The sequence below is a fragment of the Bos indicus x Bos taurus genome, chromosome 23 (assembly GCF_003369695.1).
Source record: "Bos indicus x Bos taurus breed Angus x Brahman F1 hybrid chromosome 23, Bos_hybrid_MaternalHap_v2.0, whole genome shotgun sequence".
Classification (NCBI taxonomy): domain Eukaryota; kingdom Metazoa; phylum Chordata; class Mammalia; order Artiodactyla; family Bovidae; genus Bos; species Bos indicus x Bos taurus.
In genome coordinates, this window is record NC_040098.1 from 28,722,653 (window position 1) to 28,743,884 (window position 21,232).

Consider the following 21,232-nt stretch of genomic DNA (forward strand, 5'->3'; position numbering starts at 1 on the left):
TTACTTCCTTCCCTTAAGCTGAGTTTGCTTCGTTTTTAGAACAAACACATCAGCCACGTGAACACTTACACATTTCTGGTAAAAGCTTAAGTTGGTACTAGCGCTTTTTTTGTTGTTTCATTTTGTTTAATTGTAATATAGTGGATTTATAATAATGTGCTCGGTAGCAGCACTTTGGAAATCAAAATAGCGCTATTTAGTATGGTTAAAGTATATATACGATCTACTCTAGTATTTGACTTTAAAAATCCTGAAAAAAATTTAATTTTAATTTTGGTTTTAGCACACACATGAAAGCTTTGATGTCCCTCCCTTCTAAAGATGAAGCTTAATTTTTTTTCTTCTGAGTGTGGGCTACACTTAATGACTCACTTCTACCTGAGAGAGTAAGGCTGATGTAATGGTGTGTGACTTTGAGTCTAGGACATAAAACTCACTTCAGCTCCCATCTTTGTTGCTCTCTCTCACTCAGATCACTTGTTCTGGGGAAAGCCAACTGGTATGTTATAAGCATGTTATAAGTGGGGCTAGTGGTACGGAATCTGCCTGCCAATGCAGGAGATGCAAGAGACATGAGTTCGATCCCTGGGTCAGAAAGATCCTCTGGAGTAGGAAATGGCAACCCACTCCAGTATCCTTGCCTAGAAAATTCCATGGGCAGAGGAGGGTGGTGGGCTACAGTCTATGTAGCCATGGGGCCACAAAGAGTTGGACATGACTGAGTGACTAAGCACAGACACAAGGAACATGTTATAAGCAGCCCTGTGGAAAGGTCCATGTGGCTAGAAACTGAGGCCCTATTCCAACAGCCTGCAGGCCCAGCCAAGCCATCAGATGATGCAACCCTGGCTGACTGTTCCCTTTCGAGAGGCCCAGAACCAGAGACCTTCTGGGAGATGATACATGTTTGTTGTTTTGAGCAGCTGATTTTTTAATAATTTATTATGCAGCAATAGGCAACTGATACAGTGTCTCAGGAGGAGAACAGATTATTGTATTTTAATTTTTGTTTGCTGTAAATTTCTCTAAATGCCTACGCAGGTCCAAGATGTATTGAAAGAGCATTGGGCTGGGCCGGCGGCGGCGGCCTCTGGGCAGTAGAGGGGGCTCCGGGGCTGAGTCCGCGTCGACGCCGGCCGCGGAGGCGGCACCATGGGCAAGGGGTAGCGGGGCAAGTTGGCCACCGCCGCTGCCAGGGGTGGTGGGAGAGCTGCTTAGAGGTAGGGGGCGGGTGGGGGAGGGAGGGTCGGGCAGCCGCTCGGCCGCGGCACTTTTTAAATTTTTTCGAGTGCCGCAGCGGCGACCCCGCCGCGCCGATGTTCCTGATCCCGGAGCGACGGCGGCTGCTGCCTAACCTGGAAAGAGGAAGGCCAGCTCCTGAACAGGCCTCATTGGTGGAGGAGGGGCAACCACAGACCCGCCAGGAAGCTGCCTCCACTGGTCCAGTCTTGAGACTACAGCCACCACTATTCTAGCTTCAGTGAAGGAGCAGACAGAAAGAAGGAACTCACTTCTGTTCAAGTGCTACCTCTTTCATGAAGCCAACCATGAAGTTCACCCCAGCCTGAAGTCAACTCTCTGCTGATCTTTCTTAGCACTTTATTCCACTGCTCTGACTCATCACATGCTCCTTTAGATGATATAATTAAAAGCTACCTGAGGATGAAAATGAAAGGTACTTAGTCATGTCCGACTCTTTGCAACCCCATGAACTGTACAGTCCATGGAATTCTCCAGGCCAGAATACTGGAGTGGGTAGCCTTTCCCTTCTCCAGGGGATCTTCCCAACGCAGGAGATCGAACCCAGGTCTCCTGCATTGCAGGCAGACTCTTTACCATCTGAGCCACCAGGGAAGCCCAAAGGGCTTGAATATACTGGAACTGCATGAATGAGTGTTGAAGGAGGAAGTAAATAAAGAATGCTATCAGATCACTTTGTCACCAACTGGCTATCCTGTAAGGATAATGGAATCTGTTGCCACATTCATAGAAACATTACTAAGCAAGAGAATCTCAAGACAGTACCTAGAAAACTACTCAGCTGTACATTCTTATCTTTAAGACAGTTTGAGTTGCACTATATCCATATTGATCTAGAAATTAAATCTGATCCCTGCATGGAACAAACTTAAATTTTATTTCACATGGATGGTCAAATTAAGTCTTTTAAAAATATGAAAGAAATTTGTATTTCATCTTCCATCTGTCCAACTTAGCTGCAAATGAAGTGTAGGGAATGAAAGGATGCGGTTTATCTTGGTGATGTCACAAAATATCCACCATCATCATGTAAACCAAGTAATCGCAAAAGAAATGTCTTCCAGTTAAGGATCATCCTTCAAGAGAAGGAAAAAGTCAGCCCATGGGATTAGCAAAGTAATGTTATCCTTGGACTCCAGTCTAAAATTACAGAAAGTATCAGTTGAACTTAAGCCACCAGTTGGCTGTTGGGTTTATACAATCAGGATCATCATTCAGCAGTTTCTACTGTTCAGTTCAACTCCTGCTGAGAACACAGGATTCCCAAAGTGAATGTAGATGTTGGAAACAAACTATTTTGTATCCTGATAAGTTTTCAGGCTTACCCAAGAATGATCTAGTGCCTACCTTATACGTGGTCAGGTAAAGAAATATGGCCAAATGCAGTGCCCTCAGAGAGCCTTGCCACTTCCTGTGAAAATCATAGACTAAACTGATTGATTCATCCTTGAAATGGACAGCATGCCTTTGGATGGAAAGGAATTGGAATCTGGTAAGACATTGACTCATTCAGAAATTCACTGCTATCCCTGCAACTTAGAAGTGTCAGCATGCTAACGACACAGGCTCAGGGAAGCAGTGAGCCAGGAGCCAGGAGCAGACTCTTATTATCAATGGGGGAGTATATTGAACTTTTATAATTGGTAGAATCTCTTACTAGATTGTAGAAATACTCTTTAAAAAATCATATGGCCAATCCTGAATAGTGTTAAATATTTTTCATAGCTCTGTTTAAGGTGCAAGTTGACTTACATTCTGTAAAATCACACATGTAATATTTATTACACTCTTTCATCTTCTGTCATAAAGTTTCTTGAATAATTGAGATCTCTATTTGAACTTGGCCTGACTCCCTAGGTGCTCTAACTTCCATTGTTCTCCCACAAACCACACCCTCTTATTTTGGATTTATGATTTAAGAAGTTTGGAATCCAGGTTTAAGATTGAGTTCAATCAATCCAGATAGCATGAAATGGTCAGCAAAGACTAGATTTGGTAAAATGTGCTAATATTACATGTATTTCTCTTACTCCGGTGAAGTCCTAAGTGAGGTATTGGGTATATTTTTGTCATCTTGTTATCTTTGATGAGTGAAAATTGAACTGTTCTTCATTTGTGAGGCTTTCAAAGAGCAAAATAGCACCTTTAAAGATAATATTTTCTGACTTTGTGAAAATTACAATTCTGCCTTCATGTGTTCATATTAACTTAAGTGATATTTAAATATCAAAGAGTGAAATGAGAGTCGTTATTAGAGATCCTTAATTTTTTGAAGATAAAAAAGGAAATTTAGATCCCAACTGTGTTCTATTGATATTACTTCAGTTTTACATGGATGTGTTAGCTTCAGTAATTACACACCCTTTCCTGTTTGGCAGAATGCCCAGAACTGAACAAATTCCAGCACAATTATTTACTTTATTTCTCTGAAACTGCAACAGCTCAACTGCTGTACACCTGCTTTTGCAACTTCCCTTTATTTGGCCCCTAGATTTATTTACAATGAAATAGTTCTCCCTGACACACCTCAGCCCCATGCAGAAGACAGAATTTTTACTTCAGCTGTAAACAAACATAGTTTGTAGCCTAGCTGAAAGCATTGTACTGTAAGTTCAACACTGAAAACTTCACACTTTCCCTTTTAGTAACTTAGTAATTTTTTTCTCTTGGTAACTGAATTATCTTGGCAATTGTAATTATGTAATATAGGAACATCTTCTGTGCCTGAACTGCATCATCAAACACAAGGTAAGACTGGATCATTTCTTAGTGACTTCTGTGGGATCATCAAATTTTACAGCTTTTTCTCTTTAATATTATGGAATTAAGGTTCAAAGTGAGGTCAAGTGGTAGATGTCTTGCGACACTCTTCGGCCTGGATTCGAGAATTCTGAATGCTGGTAACTGGTTCTTAGGAGATCAGTCCTCTTAAACTGCATATGACACAGTGAAAATTTAACATTTCTCTTCCATGTGTTAATGATGTAGGGTACCCCCAGTTCGAGTATCTCTGTGGTTAAATAATACAAAAGAGTATAGTTAACAGGTAAATTTTACATCTGCCCATGTTTTCCAGTAGTCTGATAAATGATCAGCTGGACCTGTGAGCACAGTTCCCAAGTCTTTCTGTCTGAGGCGTACATTTTGAGTAACTGATTTTTTGTTCTATTCGATTCCCTTGGAGACATCTTTTTAGACGTATTGACACAGTAGGTGGTTGTTCTGTTTTACTTTGTTTTGTTTGACGAGCTCTTAACTTCCAGGAGTTTGAACAGCTTCTGTCTGGCTCTTTATCCACAGCTGAATTACACTTGCAGACATGGAATACATAGTAGAAGACCCCCCAGACATTTATTGGGTAAATGAACTAAGAATGTAAAAATGCTCACTATCCCACTGTAGTTCATTTACACTTGCTTTTAACTAGGTAAATATATATATATATATATTGAAAGCCTACTGTGAGCAAAGACTGTCCGGGAAAGAGATGGGAGGGATGGTCAGGAGACCTATAAAGGTGGTCTGTTTAATACAATTTCTTCCCTCAGAAGAATACAGAGTTACAAACCATGTTGTATATTTTTATTTGTGGTAATTGGCACATAATGAATATTCACTCATTGGAACCACAAAATCCAAGAATTTGTCCCCTTATTTTTAGTTAATCAGGCTATAGATATATATTGTATTATGCCAGTTTTATGTAAATTTAACTTAGGCATTATTATTATTATTAACTATTAGGCAAAATTATTTAATTTTTACCATTGAATTAGCTGTACCTTTGGTTTACATTTGAAAGTAATAGAATATTTTCCCTTTATTAACAGTTAAAGTCAACCTTGCCTTTGCATATTTAAAATGATAATTTTCTTTTCAGTTGAATAAGTCAGTTCACAATTCCTGTTCAGAGTTGAATTATGAATATATGGAATAATTTTTCCCCTGTACCTGCAAACTTTATGATATTAAATGTGAAATGAGTGGAAAAAAAAAAAAAAGAGCATTGGATGGGAACTTGCAGACTTGGATTTTGCTTGAAGTATGTTAACTGGGCAAGTTATTCAACTGCCACAGTTCTCTGCTTGTTTCCTGGGAATGGAGGGTTAGATTATGACCCTGCAGGTCTCCTCTGTACCAGCTGTCTCAGATTCTGAGCGCACGTTCCTGAGCAGTCACAAGGCACAGCATTCATGTAGGAGGACACCCCACTCAGTACACTCATCCTTCAGGTGCTGAGATGCAAACAGCTCAACACTAACAAACACCAAATTTGTGCTGAGAAAATTCCTGAATGGATTTCAGAATTAAATACAAGTAATTCTGAGGTTGCTTTCCTGGTAACTCAGCAGTAAATAATCCGCCTACTAAGGCAGGAGACACAGGTTTGATCTCTGGGTTGGGAAGATTCCCTGGAGATGGGAATGGCAACCCTCTCTCTCTCTCCCGGCTTGTTTCCCTCTAGCCATCAGAGCAGACAAAGCTTGAACATCAGGTATGTGCCAGACACTGTTCCGAGCACTTCATTTATCAACTCAGCCAACCCTCACCACATCCCTAAAATGTCACACATTGTATTAAGTCCCAATTATGTCTCCTAGGCTCCTCTGGCTGTGACAGTCCCTCTCACTTCTCTTGTGTTTGATGACCTTGATCCTTTTGAGAACTCCTCAGGGATACTGTAGAATATCTCTCTTTTTGAGTTGAGTTTTTGGGAAGAAGACCACAGAGGTGAGTGACATTCTCCACACATCAAGGGTGTGTACTTGTCCACTCAAATATCACTATAAGTTCACCTCATCACCTGGCTAAGGTACAATTCCCAGGTTTCTCTTTGTGAATTTTTTATTTTCAGTTTCCCACTTTCCATGCTGTAACCTTTAGAAGGAAGTCATCATGTGCGGCCCACACTGAAGGGGGGGTCTGCTGTAAACACTGGTGTGCAGGGGTTTGTCTAAATATAAGTTTGCAAATGAGTTGGGGAAACACTAGATGAACTAGCAGACTGGATGGAGAGCCACTGTGTACCATCGTGGAAATGATACTTTTGAAAAACGGCCTGAAAACTCCTTGTACTTGTAAAACCCTGGACTGATCATCTTCAGATTACACATTAGGACACACATTCTCTGCTCCAGGACCCATCATATTTTGACTGAGTTGTTCTGCCATAGAAATTCCATCACTGGAAAAATGGGCTGGATTCTGCCCACTGCAAATAGCTGAAAATGCCATGTAATATACAAAGACAATATTAAAAGCATCAAAGAGGTGATGACGTTCTAATAATGATGACAACACCCTAAAAAGAAGAGAAAGAACCTGCTTGGCCTCCACAGAGAACTCAGTCCTGAGAAGAAAAGGCTGTGTGAGTTTACTCCCCAGAGCCCAGGAATGGAGCCCAGCAGGTCCAGCTCTGTGTCCCCAGCTCTTCACTTTTCTACCTACCTGCCTTCCTTCTTAAAAATTTAGACAAACCTTTATAATTCCGATTATGATGTACATGTGTAATGTATGATATATGATTTAATGTATATTCACCGTAAAACAAGTAATAAAGTGTTGAAAGTGATAAATGACAAAGTAAGAAAAAACTGTAATCCTCATGTTGGAAATATTTTGTTCCATTGTGCTTGTTTTTTTGTTTCTTATGCATCCTATGCTGTTGGAGGTACCCAAAGTTTCTCTCTCTAAATTGATGAGCACAGACCTATGTGGCCCCCACCCTCCACTCTCCAGATGACATTTCCCAAGTCAGCTCACTCTCCTGAGTAAGAGGGGATTTTCAGTTCCACCTCCCTCCTTAGTCCCCTCCACTCCTTTTTAAATTTTTTCTAAAAAATTAATAACTTTATTCTATTTTTTCTCCTTACTTTTTCTAAAATAAAATTTATTTGGTTGTGCTGGTTCTTAGTTGCAGCACAGGCGATCTTCCTTGCATCATGTAGGATCTCCCTTGCAGCACACAGACTGAGGCGCACAGGCTGCAGAGAACACGGGTTTCAATAGTGGTGGCACATGGGCTTCATTGCTCCATGGCAGGTGGGATCTTAGTTCTATGATTAGGAATCAAACCAGCATATCTTGCATTAGCAGGTGGATTCTTAACCACTGGACCGCCCAGGAAGTCCCGTCAAATTCAAAGTCCTGTCTTTGAGTTTGAATAGGAGCATGTACTCATCTTAGTATCTTTGTGAGTGTCTGGTTGACACAGAGGTGATTTATGGTTTTCTATGATTTTTCATCTTTGGGTCATACAACTCTGTATTCCCCAAGTGTAAAAAATTCATGTATATTTTTGTCTACAAGAGAGGGGTCCAAGGATGAAGGGAAAAAGAATTGATTGAATTTGAGGGGAAAGTATAGAAGAAGTTAAGAATTTTAAGGTGGAGCTTTCCTGGTGGCTCAGTGGTAAAGATTCCACCTGCCAATGCAGGAGACAGGTTCAATCCCTGGCTGGGGAAGATTCCACATGCTGTGGAGAATCTAAGCCTGGGTGTCACAGCTACTGAGTCTGTGCTCTAAAGCCTGCATGCTGCAAATTCTGAGCCCACAAGCCGCAACCATTTAAGCTCGCATGTCCTAGGCCCCGTGCTTTGCAACAAGAGAAGCCACCACGATGAGAAAACTATACACTGCAACTAGAGTGTAGCCCCCATTCCCAGCAACTAGAGGAAAGCCCGTGCAGCAGTGAAGAGACAGCACAACCAAAAATAAATACATAAATAAAATTATTAAAAAAATAATTTTAAGGTGGTGGATTCTAAGGTTACCTCTTCTGCTTTAATTTTACAAGTGTGTACAGGGCCTACAAGATATTCAATATCTGTTGTGTTCAATAAATACTTCCTCTTGGGCTAAGTGAAGACTTCTGTGTCTACTTATGTTTAAGTAGGTTAAGGAAAGCAACAAGTGCTCAGTGTAATAAGGACAAGGATTATCTCCAGCGATGGGCAGTTTTGAACTCTTATGACCTTAAGGTGATAAACCAGGGTTTGCTTAATGTCTGAACATTCTCGTTGTTAAAATACACAAGACCGAATAGACAAATCCATGATTTCCATGTGAAGATTGTATTTTAATATACATCAACCTGTGAGTCACACAGTATCTTTTGGGAGGAAGAGACTGAAAATTAAGAATACTCTAGATATGCACTGCCCAATATGCTAGCTACAAGTTATACATGGCTATTTAAATTAAATAAAACAGAAGCAGACTCACAGATATAGAGAACAGACTTGTAGTTGCCAAGAGGGAGGGGAGTTGGGGAAAGAATGGCCTGGGGGTTTGGAGTTAATAGATACAAGCTATTATGTATAGAATGGATAAGCAGGGGACTTCTGTGTTGGTCCAGAGGTTAAGAATCCACTTTGCAATGCAGGGGATGAGAGTTCATCCCTGGTCAGGGAACTAAGATCCCACATGCTGTGGAGCAACTGAGCACATGCCCCACAATGAAAAGATCCCGCATGACACAACAGAGATCATTCATGGTGCAACTAAGACCAGACAGAGCCAAGTAAATAAAAAACAAATATTAAAAAAATAGAATGGATAATAACAAGATCCTACTGTATAGCACAGGGAACTGTATTCAATATCCTGGGATAAATCATAGTGGAAAAGAATATAAAAAGAAAATATATATGTGTATAACTGAGTCCCTTTGCTGTACAGCAGAAATTAACACAACACTGTAAATCAATTACACCTCAATAAAATAAATAAAAATATTTTAAAAGTTCACTCAGTAAATAAAATTAAAGTGCTCAGCACAACAGCCACTTTTGAGGTGCTAAGTAGCCACACTCAGCTAGTGGCTCCCTGACTGGACATGATTCCTTCATTACAGAATGTTCTGTTGGACGGGACTGCCCTTCATGCTTTGTGGGCCTCAAGTCAGATGCATTAGCCATGTGAGGTGAAACAGTCAATATTATTTCTCTTAGACAGCATGTCAGATATCTGTTTGGGATATGAATACATAGTAAGTTGTGAAGTTGCTCAGTCGTGTCCGACTCTTTGTGACCTCATGGACTGTAGCCTACCAGACTCCTCCGTCCATGGATTTTCCAGCTAAGAATACTGGAGTGGGTTGCCATTTCCTTCTCCAGGAGATCTTCCCGACCCAAGGATTGAACCCGGGTCTCCCGCATTGTAGGCAGACACTTTACCGTCTGAGCCACCATGGAAGTTCATAGTAAGTTGGTGTGAAACAAAACCAAAATTAGTTATAAGAGCATGTGGTGCCTTCAGGCACAAACTGTCCCAATCCCTAAGGGGAAACACCTGTCTCCCCACCACTCTTCCAGACTGAGGACACTCTCTGGCATCGCTTTCTAGGGGGTGAGTGCTCTTCCTGAGCAGCCAAGGGACAGGACCCTCAGCTGAGTTTGGGAAGGCAGGAAGTCCAGTTCAGGGAGAAGGATTTTCCAAAATGAAGAGGAGGCAAAGGCAGGGATCAGTTGGGAGACTCACTGGTTTATTCAAAACAGCAGTTCTCAGAGTGTGATCTTTGGAATCCTTGACATAACTTAGACCTTTTTATGAGATCCATGGGGTGCAACCTACTTTCACAGTATTATTAAGATATGATGTGACTTTTCACTGTGTTGACATTTGCTTTGAGGTAAAACTTCACAATAATGAAGACTATGGCAGCAAACTGCAATAGTAATTATTTTCACCACAACTTACTTGCAGGGAAAAAAAAAGTAAATTTGCTTCAAAATGTCCTGATTGACACATTAAAAATTCTTATTTTTTGTTCATAAATAATAATGGAAAGAATATGAAAAAGAAAATGTATATATATACAAAATTGAATCACTATGCTGTACAGTATGAATTAACACAATATTGTAAATCAACTATAATTCAGTAAAATAAATTTTATAAATATTAATAAATGAAAATTCTTATCTTTAAATCCACATTTTTACAAAAAGTTATTTCTTTTTTTAAAAATGTACTTGACTTCATTGATGTTTCTCTTATTTCCCGATGCAGCAGTTTGAAAAAGCAGTTATTTCTTTATTTAGGTTGGGCCAGGTCTTGGTTGCAGCTCGTGGGTTCTTACCTGCAGCATATGGGGTCTTCAGTTGGCATAGGGGACTTTTAGTTGCAACATGTGAGATTTAGTTCCCCAACCAAGGATTGAAATCTGGCCCACTGTCTTGGGAGTACAGAGTCTTAGCCGCTGGACCACCTAGAAAGTTCTTTAAATCCACATTGTAAAAGTATCTCCTATAGCCACTGAGGTGCTAGAGCTCCTGGAAATCCCTCATCCTGAGGAAAGGGAAGTTGGAGACTGAGATGGTCCCCAAAATGTGACACTCACGGTACAAGAGCAGGGCAAAGTTGGAAGCATCACTCTTCAAGTAGTCTAGAGACACCCCCAAGAGCACTCATGGAGTCCACGCCCAAACTGGTGCCTGGTACCAGCATGAGCCCTCTGAGCCCCTCCTGCTTCTCAGGATTCCCAGGTGCTTTGACCTCAGCCCCACCAACATCCTTCAGCAGAAGGAGCGAGAATGTGGAGAAATGCATGTGAGAGGTCGTGATGGGCCAGATCTGAAAGGACACACATCTGGTCCTCTCCTGCTCCATTGACAGCAACATGGTCCTGTGGCAACAAAGGAGGCTGGGAAGTCTTCTCCATGTGTCCCCAAGAGGGCAGAACAATTAAAGTTGTCAGCAACAGTGAGTGTTCATTTCAATTTATTTAGCTTTCAAATGTTTAGTGACAGTTTACCACACACCAAGCTCTGTGCAAAGAACAGCCTTAGAACGGATTGAGCAGCATCCTGTCGGAGAGAAGCTCTGAATCCACAGAAGAAGAAGCTCTGAATCCACAGAAGGAGAGATATGGTGGGAAGTGCCTGCCATCCCAGGAGAAAAGGAAAAGAGAATGTCTTCTGGAAGTTCATAGAGTGATTCTAGATTGGAAGGTGTCTGGAGATGATAGGATTCGGACTCTACTTTCAGAGAACAGAACACTGGTTGGAGAAGCTGGAACAGGAGCTTGGAAGCAGGGCCTTTAAGTATAGGGTGTCCTAAGAAATAGTACGATATTGAATTCATTAAATTTGTACACTCTAAAGTTATGAATGGTCGGAACAATTACTCATATTAAATGAAAAAGAGTTGGACTCTCTCTCCTGCGTGCGTGCGCTCTTTTCTTTCTCTCTCTCTTTCTCTCACTCTCCTGCTATCTTCTAAATAAAATAGAGCTGTAACACTGAAAAAAAAAAAAAATGAAAAAGAGTCGAGTAAGATAAGGTAATCCAATTTTTTAGAAAGCTATGTAAATCCAGATGAAATCATAAATATGTTGAGTGATAGTTTTCTATTTTGTAAAGTATTTTCTTGTTAATATAAACAGAAATGTGCCATAAACTGCTTTGCTTGGATAGACTGACTTCTCCCCAGCAGACCACAGAGCTGGGATGTAGAAAGTGAACTCAGCACGTTTCCAACCTCTCTCTGCAGTTCTCCTGAGGCAGAGACCTCCTCTCTAGTCTCCCCTGTGGAACCAGCGCTTGACTCAGGGGCTCAGTCAGCACTCCCCAAAACACTGCACTTGGGAAGTGGCCTCTCGTGTCCTAGTCAAGACAGTAACTTCCTCTAGAAGGCACCTCCAAAACACTGAAACGTACAGAATTTGGTTTGCTCTAATAGCAGGACCGTGATGGTGGCAAGTTGGAATATGGGCTTCTTTTGCTGATTTGTCAAGGAGCCCTGCAGCACTCGCACCATTCCTCACATTGCCCCTAGAGGACAGCCTATCGCTGCTTTTGACAAACACACTGCCCCATTCCCTAGCTGTCCTCTCCAAATTAGCCTTAATCAGAGTTTTATAAACGTAGAGGATTTCTTTAAGGTACATCGATTTGCTTTTCTTCTTTAACCTCTCTTGGAAACTATTGAAAGTCCACTACAGGTAACAAAGATAAGGTGTGCCCCTGACATAAGTTGTCTCTGTGACACACAGACTTGTAAAATTATGTGTCCAGTCCCTCATCGTGGCCACCTCTGTCCTGTCTCTCTATCCATCTATAAACAGCTATTTGTGTAAAACAGCTTTTGACAGTCTATGTAATGTACTAGAGATGTTTTTCAATCATGTTGTCCCTGCTTTGTGATATGAAACTTTGGGTACCAAGTGGTCTGCTCAGAAGACGATGGGAATGTCCCTGACACCCTAGGAGACCACGTGAAGGTGGGTAGTAGATCTCAGTGGAGTCAGGCAAAGGGGGAGATCTGCTGAGCAGAGCCAAGGTCCATACTGCCTCCTGTCCCCAGAGCACAAAGTCTGCCTTCCTGGGGGAACTTTGCTAAAATCCTGTATATTCTAAGAAACATCAGGGTGAGAATAATGAGCAATGATTGTAATAATTGTGAGAGAGAGATGAGGTGATGATTTTAGTTACCTGGTTTGTTCTCTGCCAACAACAGCATACACTATATTCCATTATAACCAGTGCTCAGCCATGTGAGAACATTGATTTTGAGTGTATGACAGGCCCCCAGACCAGCACTGGGCAAAGCAGACATGCCAATACTGCTGAATGAACACATTTAGGATCAGGACCTGACAGATTTGAGAATGTATTTGAAATTGGGACTCTCCTGGAGCTGTCCTGACAGGAGGACATCATAAATCAGCTGCCACCTCGCCTGCCAGGCCCAGGACACTGGAGAGCCTTCCATAGCACGCCTCAGTCGGGTCCTGCCTAGTTCCAGGTATTCCCCAGATCAAATCTCTCCATCTGCTCTAACTTCTCATGCTCACTTTGGCCTCCTTGATTGTCCTACTGTTTGTTTTCCACTCTAGGGATATGGAGACACCTCTAATTCCCTTGGGGAACAAATAAATACCAGATCCTATGGAGCTAAAGCTTAAATATGGGCTTTAATAGACTGTCAATAATTACATGGACAAGTAAAATTCTATATGACTCTATCTTAATGATGCTGCTTTTCTTGAACAATGAATGGCAAAACTGATGGCATAAAATAGGTATGTGCTTTCTTTGAAGTGAGCATGCTTGATGAATGTCATACTTTCTCTGATGATGCTCTAAAAGACCTGATACATTGCAAGAGAACAGAAGTAAAGCATGTCATGTTATAATGTGATATAGAATGGTATGATAATTCTAAAATCTGCTATTATTCTCTTGTGCTAGAGTAATTTTAAAACAATGTGAATAGTGGTCTGTCAAACTTCTCATGCTTAGATGAAATTCAAAAGATGGTGTTCTAATCTTCACATGTATCTTGCACAAATATTGTTATGTTGCATTTCTTATTGCAAAAACGAGCTGCTTCCCTAAGGAAAATCAACTTTATGGTCACATCTCAAAATGCTAATAAATAGTTCTTTTTCTCAAAAAAAGAAAGTATCTTCTATGATGACATGGGAAGTATACATTAAGAGCTTCTGCTACATTCCAAAGTCTTGTGACTCAAGGAAAACAATCTGTATGAGCTGAACTACCCTCTCTTGTGTGGAATACAGTCTCCACTTGAAAGAGTGAATGACACTGGAAGATTTATGTACCTTAGAGAAACAATGTATTACTTACAAAAAATCTTATATTAGTATGAGAGATTCAATATGGAAAAAAGCCTTAGGGATTTTGATGTAACAGAGCAGTAAATAGTCAGTGACACAATTTCAGGTCCACTTTGAAAATAACCTTTAAGAACCTACCAGTTCTGTAGTTTTAGATTTGTATCAAAGATGAACTTACATAATTACATGAAAAGGTTATTAAAAATACTACTCCTACATATGTGTGGTGGTTGTGGTATAGTCGCTAGGTCATGTCCGACTCTTGTGACCCCATGGACTGTAACCTGCCAGGCTTCTCTGACCATGGGATTCTCCAGGCAAGAATACTGGAGTGCATTGCCATTTCTTTCTCCAACATATGTGTGGGCCTTTTTATTTTCATAGATTTCAATCAAAATAACAGATTCAATGTAGAAGCAAACATAAAAATCCAATGGTCTTCTAATGAGATGGCAAGAAAGGGAATTGCAAAAATATAAAAATGTAAAAAAATGTAGACAGCATATTAAAAAGCAGAGACATTACTTTGTCGGTAAAGGTCCATATAGTCAAAGCTATGGTTTTTCCAGTAGTCATGGATGGATGTGAGAGCTGAACTATAAAAAAAGCTGAATGCCGAAGAATTAATGCTTTTGAACTGTGGTGTTGGAGAAGACTCTTGAGAGTCCCTTTGACAGCAAGGAGATAAAACCAGTCAATCCTAAAATAAATCAGCCCTTAATATTGATTGGAAGGACTGTTGCTGAAACTGAAACTCCAATACTTTGGCCACCTGATGCAAAGAACTGACTCATTGGGAAAGACCCTGATGCTAGGAAAGATTGAAGGCAGGAGGAGAAGGGGATGACAGAGGATGAGATGGTTGGAGGGCATCACTGACTGGATGGACATGAGTTTGAGCAAGGTCCGGGAGTTGGTAATGGTCAGGGAAGCCTGGAGTGCTGCAGTCCACAGGGTCGCAAAGAGTCAGACACTACTGAGCGACTGAACTGAACTGAACTGAAGAAGCTTCACTGTTGCCCAAAAGCCAGGAAACGGAAATTCAGAGAAATTGAAACTCCTAAGTAAAGAAAGAGCCCCCTGAGTGTGTGCTGGCATCTGGACCGCAGTTGCTCCATCCCCACCATGAACTGCACATCCCAGGCCTTATTCACTGGGGCACACGGTGTGGTGCCCCCAGCCTATGAGGTGCTCAAGGAGGAGCATGAGGTGGCCGTGCTGGGGGTTCCCCAGAGCCAGGCCCCCGTGACGACCACGGTGATCAACATCTGCAGCGAGACCTCTGTGCCCAACCACATTGTCTGGTTCCTGTTCAACACCATCTTCATGAACTGGTGCTGCCTGGGCTTCGTGGCATTCGCCTACTCTGTGGAGTCTAGGGACCGGAAGATGGTTGGTGACATCACTGGGGCCCAGAGGTACACCTCCACCGCCAAGTGCCTGAACATCTGTGCCCTGGTCCTGGGCCTCCTTCTGATTATCGTCCTCATCATCATTGTGTCCATCGGCTCCCTGATGATTGTTCAAGCAGTTTTGGAGCTCATACAGAACTATGGAGGCCACTAGTCCCTGCCCACAGCCCGAGACAGTCACCCCTTTTTCCTTCAGCCTATACAGGCACCTGTCCACCATGAAATAAAATGAAGCATTTGTTTAAAAAAAAACCTTCACTGTTCTCACTACTATGTTTGTTTTGGGAAATAACTTGTTTTCCATATTAAATGCATGGGTTATTAATATTATTCTAAACAAATTAATTAAAGAATTCAAACTTTATTATTTCTACCATGGAAAATGTCGACTGGACTCAGGCAGACAGTGTGACAACGAGCTCTCGGTGTAGGGATCAGGGGAAAGTCCCAGGTTCCCCGGACAGCGAGGCTCTCAGGGTCTCAGGGTCAAGGGCGGTGCCTGGGACCGGGACGCTCCCTCTTGGGGATTTCCATCTTGCCTTTCTTTCACTTTCTCTCTCTGCAGCTGTGTCGGGCCCTCCCACTGGGTGTTCGGTTTCTAGTTGCCAACAGTCGTCCCCGCGGTTCCGGGTTACAAAGTCTCTGTGCAGCCGCTGGACTCTCTTCTTCCCAGACCCCCGGGATGCGGGTCGTGGGGCCGAGAACCCTCCTCCTGCTGCTGCCGGGTGCGCTGATCCTCACTGAGACCAGGGCGGGTGAGTCAGGAACGGCCTCTGCGGGGAGGGGCGAGGGGACCGCCCGGGGGTCGGGGGGGCAGGACCCCCAGGGAAGGACCCCTCTGCCCCCGACTAGACCCGCCCCCTCCGCCTGGTCCCGTCCTGTCTCTCCCTTGCTTCCCGCCCCCTCCTCTCGCCCCCCAAGGCCTGGTCCTTCTCCGACCATTTCCGTATCACAAGCTTCTCTCCCCCTCCCCCGCTCCATGCCCGGTCACCTAGGACCCGGGACCCGCGTCAGGAGGAGGGTCCAGATCTTACCCCTCCCCGCCCCCAGGGTCCCACTCCCTGAGGTATTTCTACACCGCCGTGTCCCGGCCCGGCCTCGGGGAGCCCCGCTTCATCTCCGTCGGCTACGTGGACGACACGCAGTTCGTGCGGTTCGACAGCGACGCCCCGGATCCGAGGATAGAGCCTACAGCGCGGTGGGTGGAGCAGGAGGGGCCCGAGTACTGGCATCAGGAGACGCAGAGAACTAAGGACACCGCACAATTTTTCCGAGTGTACCTGAACACCCTGCGCGGCTACTACAACCAGAGCGAGGCCGGTGAGTGACGCGGGCCCGGGTCCGAGTCACGACCCCCATCCCCAGGGACCGGCGGGGTCGCCCCGAGTCTGCGGGTCTGAGGGTCACCCCAATATTGCGGAACACACCCGACCCCCGCCCGGGAGGAGCCGGTGGGACTTGACCCGGTTTCATTTCAGTTTGGGTTTAATCACCGCGGGTGGTCGGGGCGGGTCAGGGTCTCACACAGTCCAAGAGATGTACGGCTGCGACGTGGGGCCGGACGGGCTTCTCCGCGGGTATGATCAGTTCGCCTACGACGGCAGAGATTACATCGCCCTGAACGAGGACCTGCGTTCCTGGACCGCGGCGGACACGGCGGCTCAAGTCACCAAGCACAATGCTGAGGCGGCAGGTGATGCCGCGCGTGTGAGGATCTACCTGGAGGGCAAGTGTGTGGAGTGGCTCCGCAGATACCTGGTGACCGGGAAGGACACGCTGCTGCGCGCAGGTACGAGGGGCGCGGCGCCTCCCTGATCCCCCTCGGGCTGGAGCTGGCTTCCCACGAGGAGAGGAAAATGGGGTCCCTGTGGGAACAGCGCCGCAACTTCCTGTCAGGAGAGGGAGGAATCCGCCCAGGTTTTCATATTCTGTACAAGACGGTGATGCGCCAGTGGCCCCACTTGTTATTTAGTCGCTCAGTCCTGTTCGACTCTTTGGGACCCCATAGACTGCAGCACGCCAGGCTTTCCTGTCCATCACCAACTCTGGGAGCTAAGCTCAAACTCATGTCCATTGTGTCTGGTGATGCCATCCAACAATTTCATCCCCTGTCATTCCCTTTTCCTCCTACCTTTAATCTTTCCCAGCTTCAGGGTCTTTTCCTTTAAGTCGGCTCTTCACATCAGGTGGCCAAAGTATTGGAGTTTCAGCTTCAGTATCAGTCTTTCCAATGAATATTCAGGGTTGATTTCCTTTTGAATTGTCTAGTTTGAACTCCTTGCTGTCCAAGGGACTCTCAAGAGTATTATCCAACACCACAGATCAAAAGCATCAATTCTTCAGCACTCAGCTTTCTTTATGGTACAACTCTCACATCCATATATGTCTACTAGAAAAAACATAGCTTTGACAATAGGAACCTTTGTCGGCAAAGTGATGTCTCTGCTTTTTGATATGCTGTCTAGATTTGTCATAACTTTTCTTCCAAGGAGCAAAGTCTTTAATTTTGTGGCTGCAGTCACTGTCCACAGTGATTTTGGAATCCAAGAAAATAAAGTCTGTCACTGTTTACATTGTTTCCCCGTCTATTTGCCATGAAGTGATAGGGCAGAGGAACCAGAGATCAAATTGCCAACATCCACTGGATCATCGAAAAAGCAAGAGAGTTCCAGAAAAACATCTATTTCTGCTTTCTTGACTATGTCAAAGCCTTTGACTGTGTGGATCACAATAAACTGTGGAAAATTCTTCAAGAGATGGGAATACCAGACCACCTGACCTGCCTCTTGAGAAACCTATATGCAGGTCAGGAAGCAACAGTTAGAACTGGACATGGAACAACAGACTGGTTCCAAATAGGAAAAGGAGTACGTCAAGGCTGTATATTGTCACCCTGCTTATTTAACTTATATGCAGAGGACATCATGAGAAACGCTGGGCTGGAAGAAGCACAAGCTGGATCAAGATTGCTGGGAGAAATATCGATAACCTCAGATATGCAGATGACACCACTCTTATGGCAGAAAGTGACGAGGAACTAAAAAGCCTCTTGATGAGAGTGAAAGGAGAGTGAAAGAGTTGGCGTAAAGCTCAACATTCAGAAAACTAACATCATGGCATCTGGTGCCATCACTTCATGGGAAATAGATGGGGAAACAGTGGAAACAGTGTCAGACTTTATTTTGGGGGGCTCCAAAATCACTGCAGATGGTGACTGCAGCCATGAAATTAAAAGATGCTTACTCCTTGGAAGGAAAGTTATGACCAACCTAGATAGCATATTGAAAAGCAGAGACATTACTTTGCCAACAAAGGTCCGTCTAGTCAAGGCTATGGTTTTTCCATGTTCATGTATGGATATGAGAGTTGGACCGTGAAGAAAGCTGAGCACTGAAGAATTGATGCTTTTGAACTGTGGTATTGGAGAAGACTCTTGAGAGTCCCTTGGACTGCAAGGAGATCCAACCAGTCCATTCTAAAGGAGATCAGCCCTGGGTGTTCTTTGGAAGGAATGATGCTAAAGCTGAAACTCCAGTACTTTGGCCACCTCATGTGATGAGTTGACTCGTTGGAAAAGACTCTGATGCTGGGAGGGATTGGGGGCAGGAGGAGAAGGGGATGACAGAGGATGAGATGGCTGGATGGCATCACCGACTCAATGGACATGAGTCGGAGTGAACTCTGGGAGTTGGTGATGGACAGGGAGGCCTGGAGTGCTGCGATTCATGGGGTCACAAAGAGTTGGATACAACTGAGCGACTGAACTGAAGTGAACTGAACTAATGGGGCTGGATGCCATGATCTCAGTTCTCTGAAGGACAATTAAGGAATCCATTGTCTTTGACTAAGAACCAGTAAACCATCCCTGAAAAAGCTGGTCAGTGCTGCCCTTTGACCCTGGCCATCATCTTGTGAACCATGACTTTGTCTCTCAAGGCTTGTTCTCACCCTGAGAACATCTTAGGAGCCCTGACTCCAGTTTTTCTAAGTCATTCAGCCTCCTCCCACATCAGGACCATTACTCTATATTCTGCCTCTTACATGGAGCCTCCTCCCTTAGCTGTTACCCTGACTCCAGAATTTTCCAAGGACTAGGAGCTGTTCCCAGACCCTGGAGTCCAGGCTGGTGTCTGGTGTTTGTGCTGCTTTTCAAACCCAATCTCCTGCTTATTCTCAGGATGGTCACCTGATGCTGCTTCCAGTGGCCCATGGAGGTAACACAAAATGTGAGTTTTCTGATTCTTCTTCCTCAGACCCTCCAAAGACACATGTGGCCCATCACCCCATCTCTGACCATGAGGTCACCTTGAGGTGCTGGGCCCTGGGCTTCTATCCCGATGAGATCTCACTGACCTGGCAGCGTGACGGGGAGGACCAGACTCAGGACATGGAGCTTGTGGAGACCAGGCCTTCAGGGGATGGAACCTTCCAGAAGTGGGCGGCCCTGGTGGTGCCTTCTGGAGAGGAGCAGAGATACACGTGCCATGTGCAGCACGAGGGGCTTCAGGAGCCCCTCACCCTGAGATGGGGTAAGGAGGGGGTCGGAATGGAGCTTCCTCTTAGATAAGGCAGGAGCCCTTCTGGACAGGATCAGCAAGGTCAGGACTGAAGCCTGAAGTCTGGGCCCCTTCCCTTTCTTCCACAGAACCTCCTCAGCCCTCCATCCCCATCATGGGCATCATTGTTGGCCTGGTTCTCCTCATGGTCACTGGAGCTGTGGTGACTGGAGCTATGATTTGGAGGAAGAAGCACTCAGGTAGGGAAAGGAGGGAGGGATCTGAGTGTTCTTGTCTCACTGGGTGGGTTTCTGGCCCAGGTGGAAGTTTGCCTGCCTCCTTACTGAAAAGTACCCTCCACACATATGTGAAATCTGAGCTGATGCTAAGACTGACCCTTTTGTAAAGTACATGTGAAAGTGAAAGACAAATTTTTCATCTTCATAATTCCAGTTGGGGGCCTGTGTCTCAGCATTTGAAGGTCAGGAGGGAATGTCCCTGCTGAGGACAGACCTCAGGTGGTCCAGTCCCCTCATGTCTCCTTCCTTCATGTTCCTGAGCCTGTCCTGGATTTTTGGTCACAGTTCTGAAAAGTTCTTTTTTGTCCAGGACTGGGGAGTTCCTCTAGGATCTCATGACTCAGTCATCTCCCTGGTCTCTCACATGATACTTTCTTCTCACAGGTGAAAGGGGAAGGGGCTACACCCAGACTGCAAGTAAGTACAGAGAGGGTGATTCCTGAGACCCTTGTGAGGGTGCAGACAGGAGGCCACTCACCCTCCTCAAAGTGGCTTCTCCAGTCTCTCTCCTGTGGGTTCTGACCACGTCCTGGTCTTGTTCTCCCCCAGGCAGTTACAGTGACCAGGGCTCTGATGTGTCTCTCATGGTTCCTAAAGGTGAGACCCTGGGGCGTCTAGATTGGGAGAGGGGTTGGGGCAGAGAGAACACACTGGGTGGCGGGGGTCTCTGAGTGGGACATGTGAGCGTGTGGGGGGCTGTGGAGAATGTCAGCCCTTACATGACTGACTGAACTGCTTCCTGATTCTTTTCTCTCACAGTGTGAGACAGCTGTCTTTTGGGGACTGAGTGATGCTTGGTCCCACTTTGTGACGTCAGATCTCCAGACCTGCAGCTGCATCTGAATGTGCCTGTGCTCCTATTAGCGTAACGTGAAGAGGTGGGGAGACTGCCCACCGCTCCCCCTCCCCACCCTGACCTGTGTTCTCTTCCCTCATGCACATTCCTGTTCCAGCAGAGACAGAGCTGGACCCTCTCCATCACTGTCTTTGCTTCACATGCGCTGAGTAAAGATGTCTTATTTGCCTATTGGCAATAAAATCTATCTTGAATTACTTTTTTCTAATACCTGCCAAGAGAGTTTACTGGGAAAGTAAAATAGAAGATTCCTTCAGTTTAAGAGAGAAAATGAACAGAAGCACCCGGAACCTTCCAGAATGGTTTTGATTGCTGTGTTCAGTCTG

General features: G+C 44.4%; 1 protein-coding gene and 1 pseudogene across 2 annotated transcripts in view; both read left to right on the forward strand.

The window, feature by feature from the left end:
• The first annotated feature begins 14,968 nt into the window (after nucleotides 1–14,968).
• Nucleotides 14,969–15,460, forward strand: LOC113882134 (annotated as a pseudogene).
• Nucleotides 15,461–15,787: 327 nt separating this feature from the next.
• Nucleotides 15,788–21,232, forward strand: part of LOC113881177 (BOLA class I histocompatibility antigen, alpha chain BL3-7-like) — a 47,299-nt gene continuing 41,854 nt past the window's right edge. The window contains exons 1-8 of one of the 2 annotated variants that reach the window (XM_027523997.1): nucleotides 15,788–16,010; nucleotides 16,306–16,575; nucleotides 16,772–17,044; nucleotides 19,509–19,784; nucleotides 19,901–20,011; nucleotides 20,435–20,467; nucleotides 20,600–20,647; nucleotides 20,810–21,114. In XM_027523997.1, the coding sequence (XP_027379798.1) occupies nucleotides 15,938–16,010; nucleotides 16,306–16,575; nucleotides 16,772–17,044; nucleotides 19,509–19,784; nucleotides 19,901–20,011; nucleotides 20,435–20,467; nucleotides 20,600–20,647; nucleotides 20,810–20,814 (1,089 nt within the window). In that variant the 5' untranslated portion in view covers nucleotides 15,788–15,937 and the 3' untranslated portion in view covers nucleotides 20,815–21,114. Of the gene's footprint in view, nucleotides 16,011–16,305; nucleotides 16,576–16,771; nucleotides 17,045–19,508; nucleotides 19,785–19,900; nucleotides 20,012–20,434; nucleotides 20,468–20,599; nucleotides 20,648–20,809; nucleotides 21,115–21,232 lie in introns of those variants that run through there. The other variant, XM_027523996.1, reaches the window with a different exon arrangement.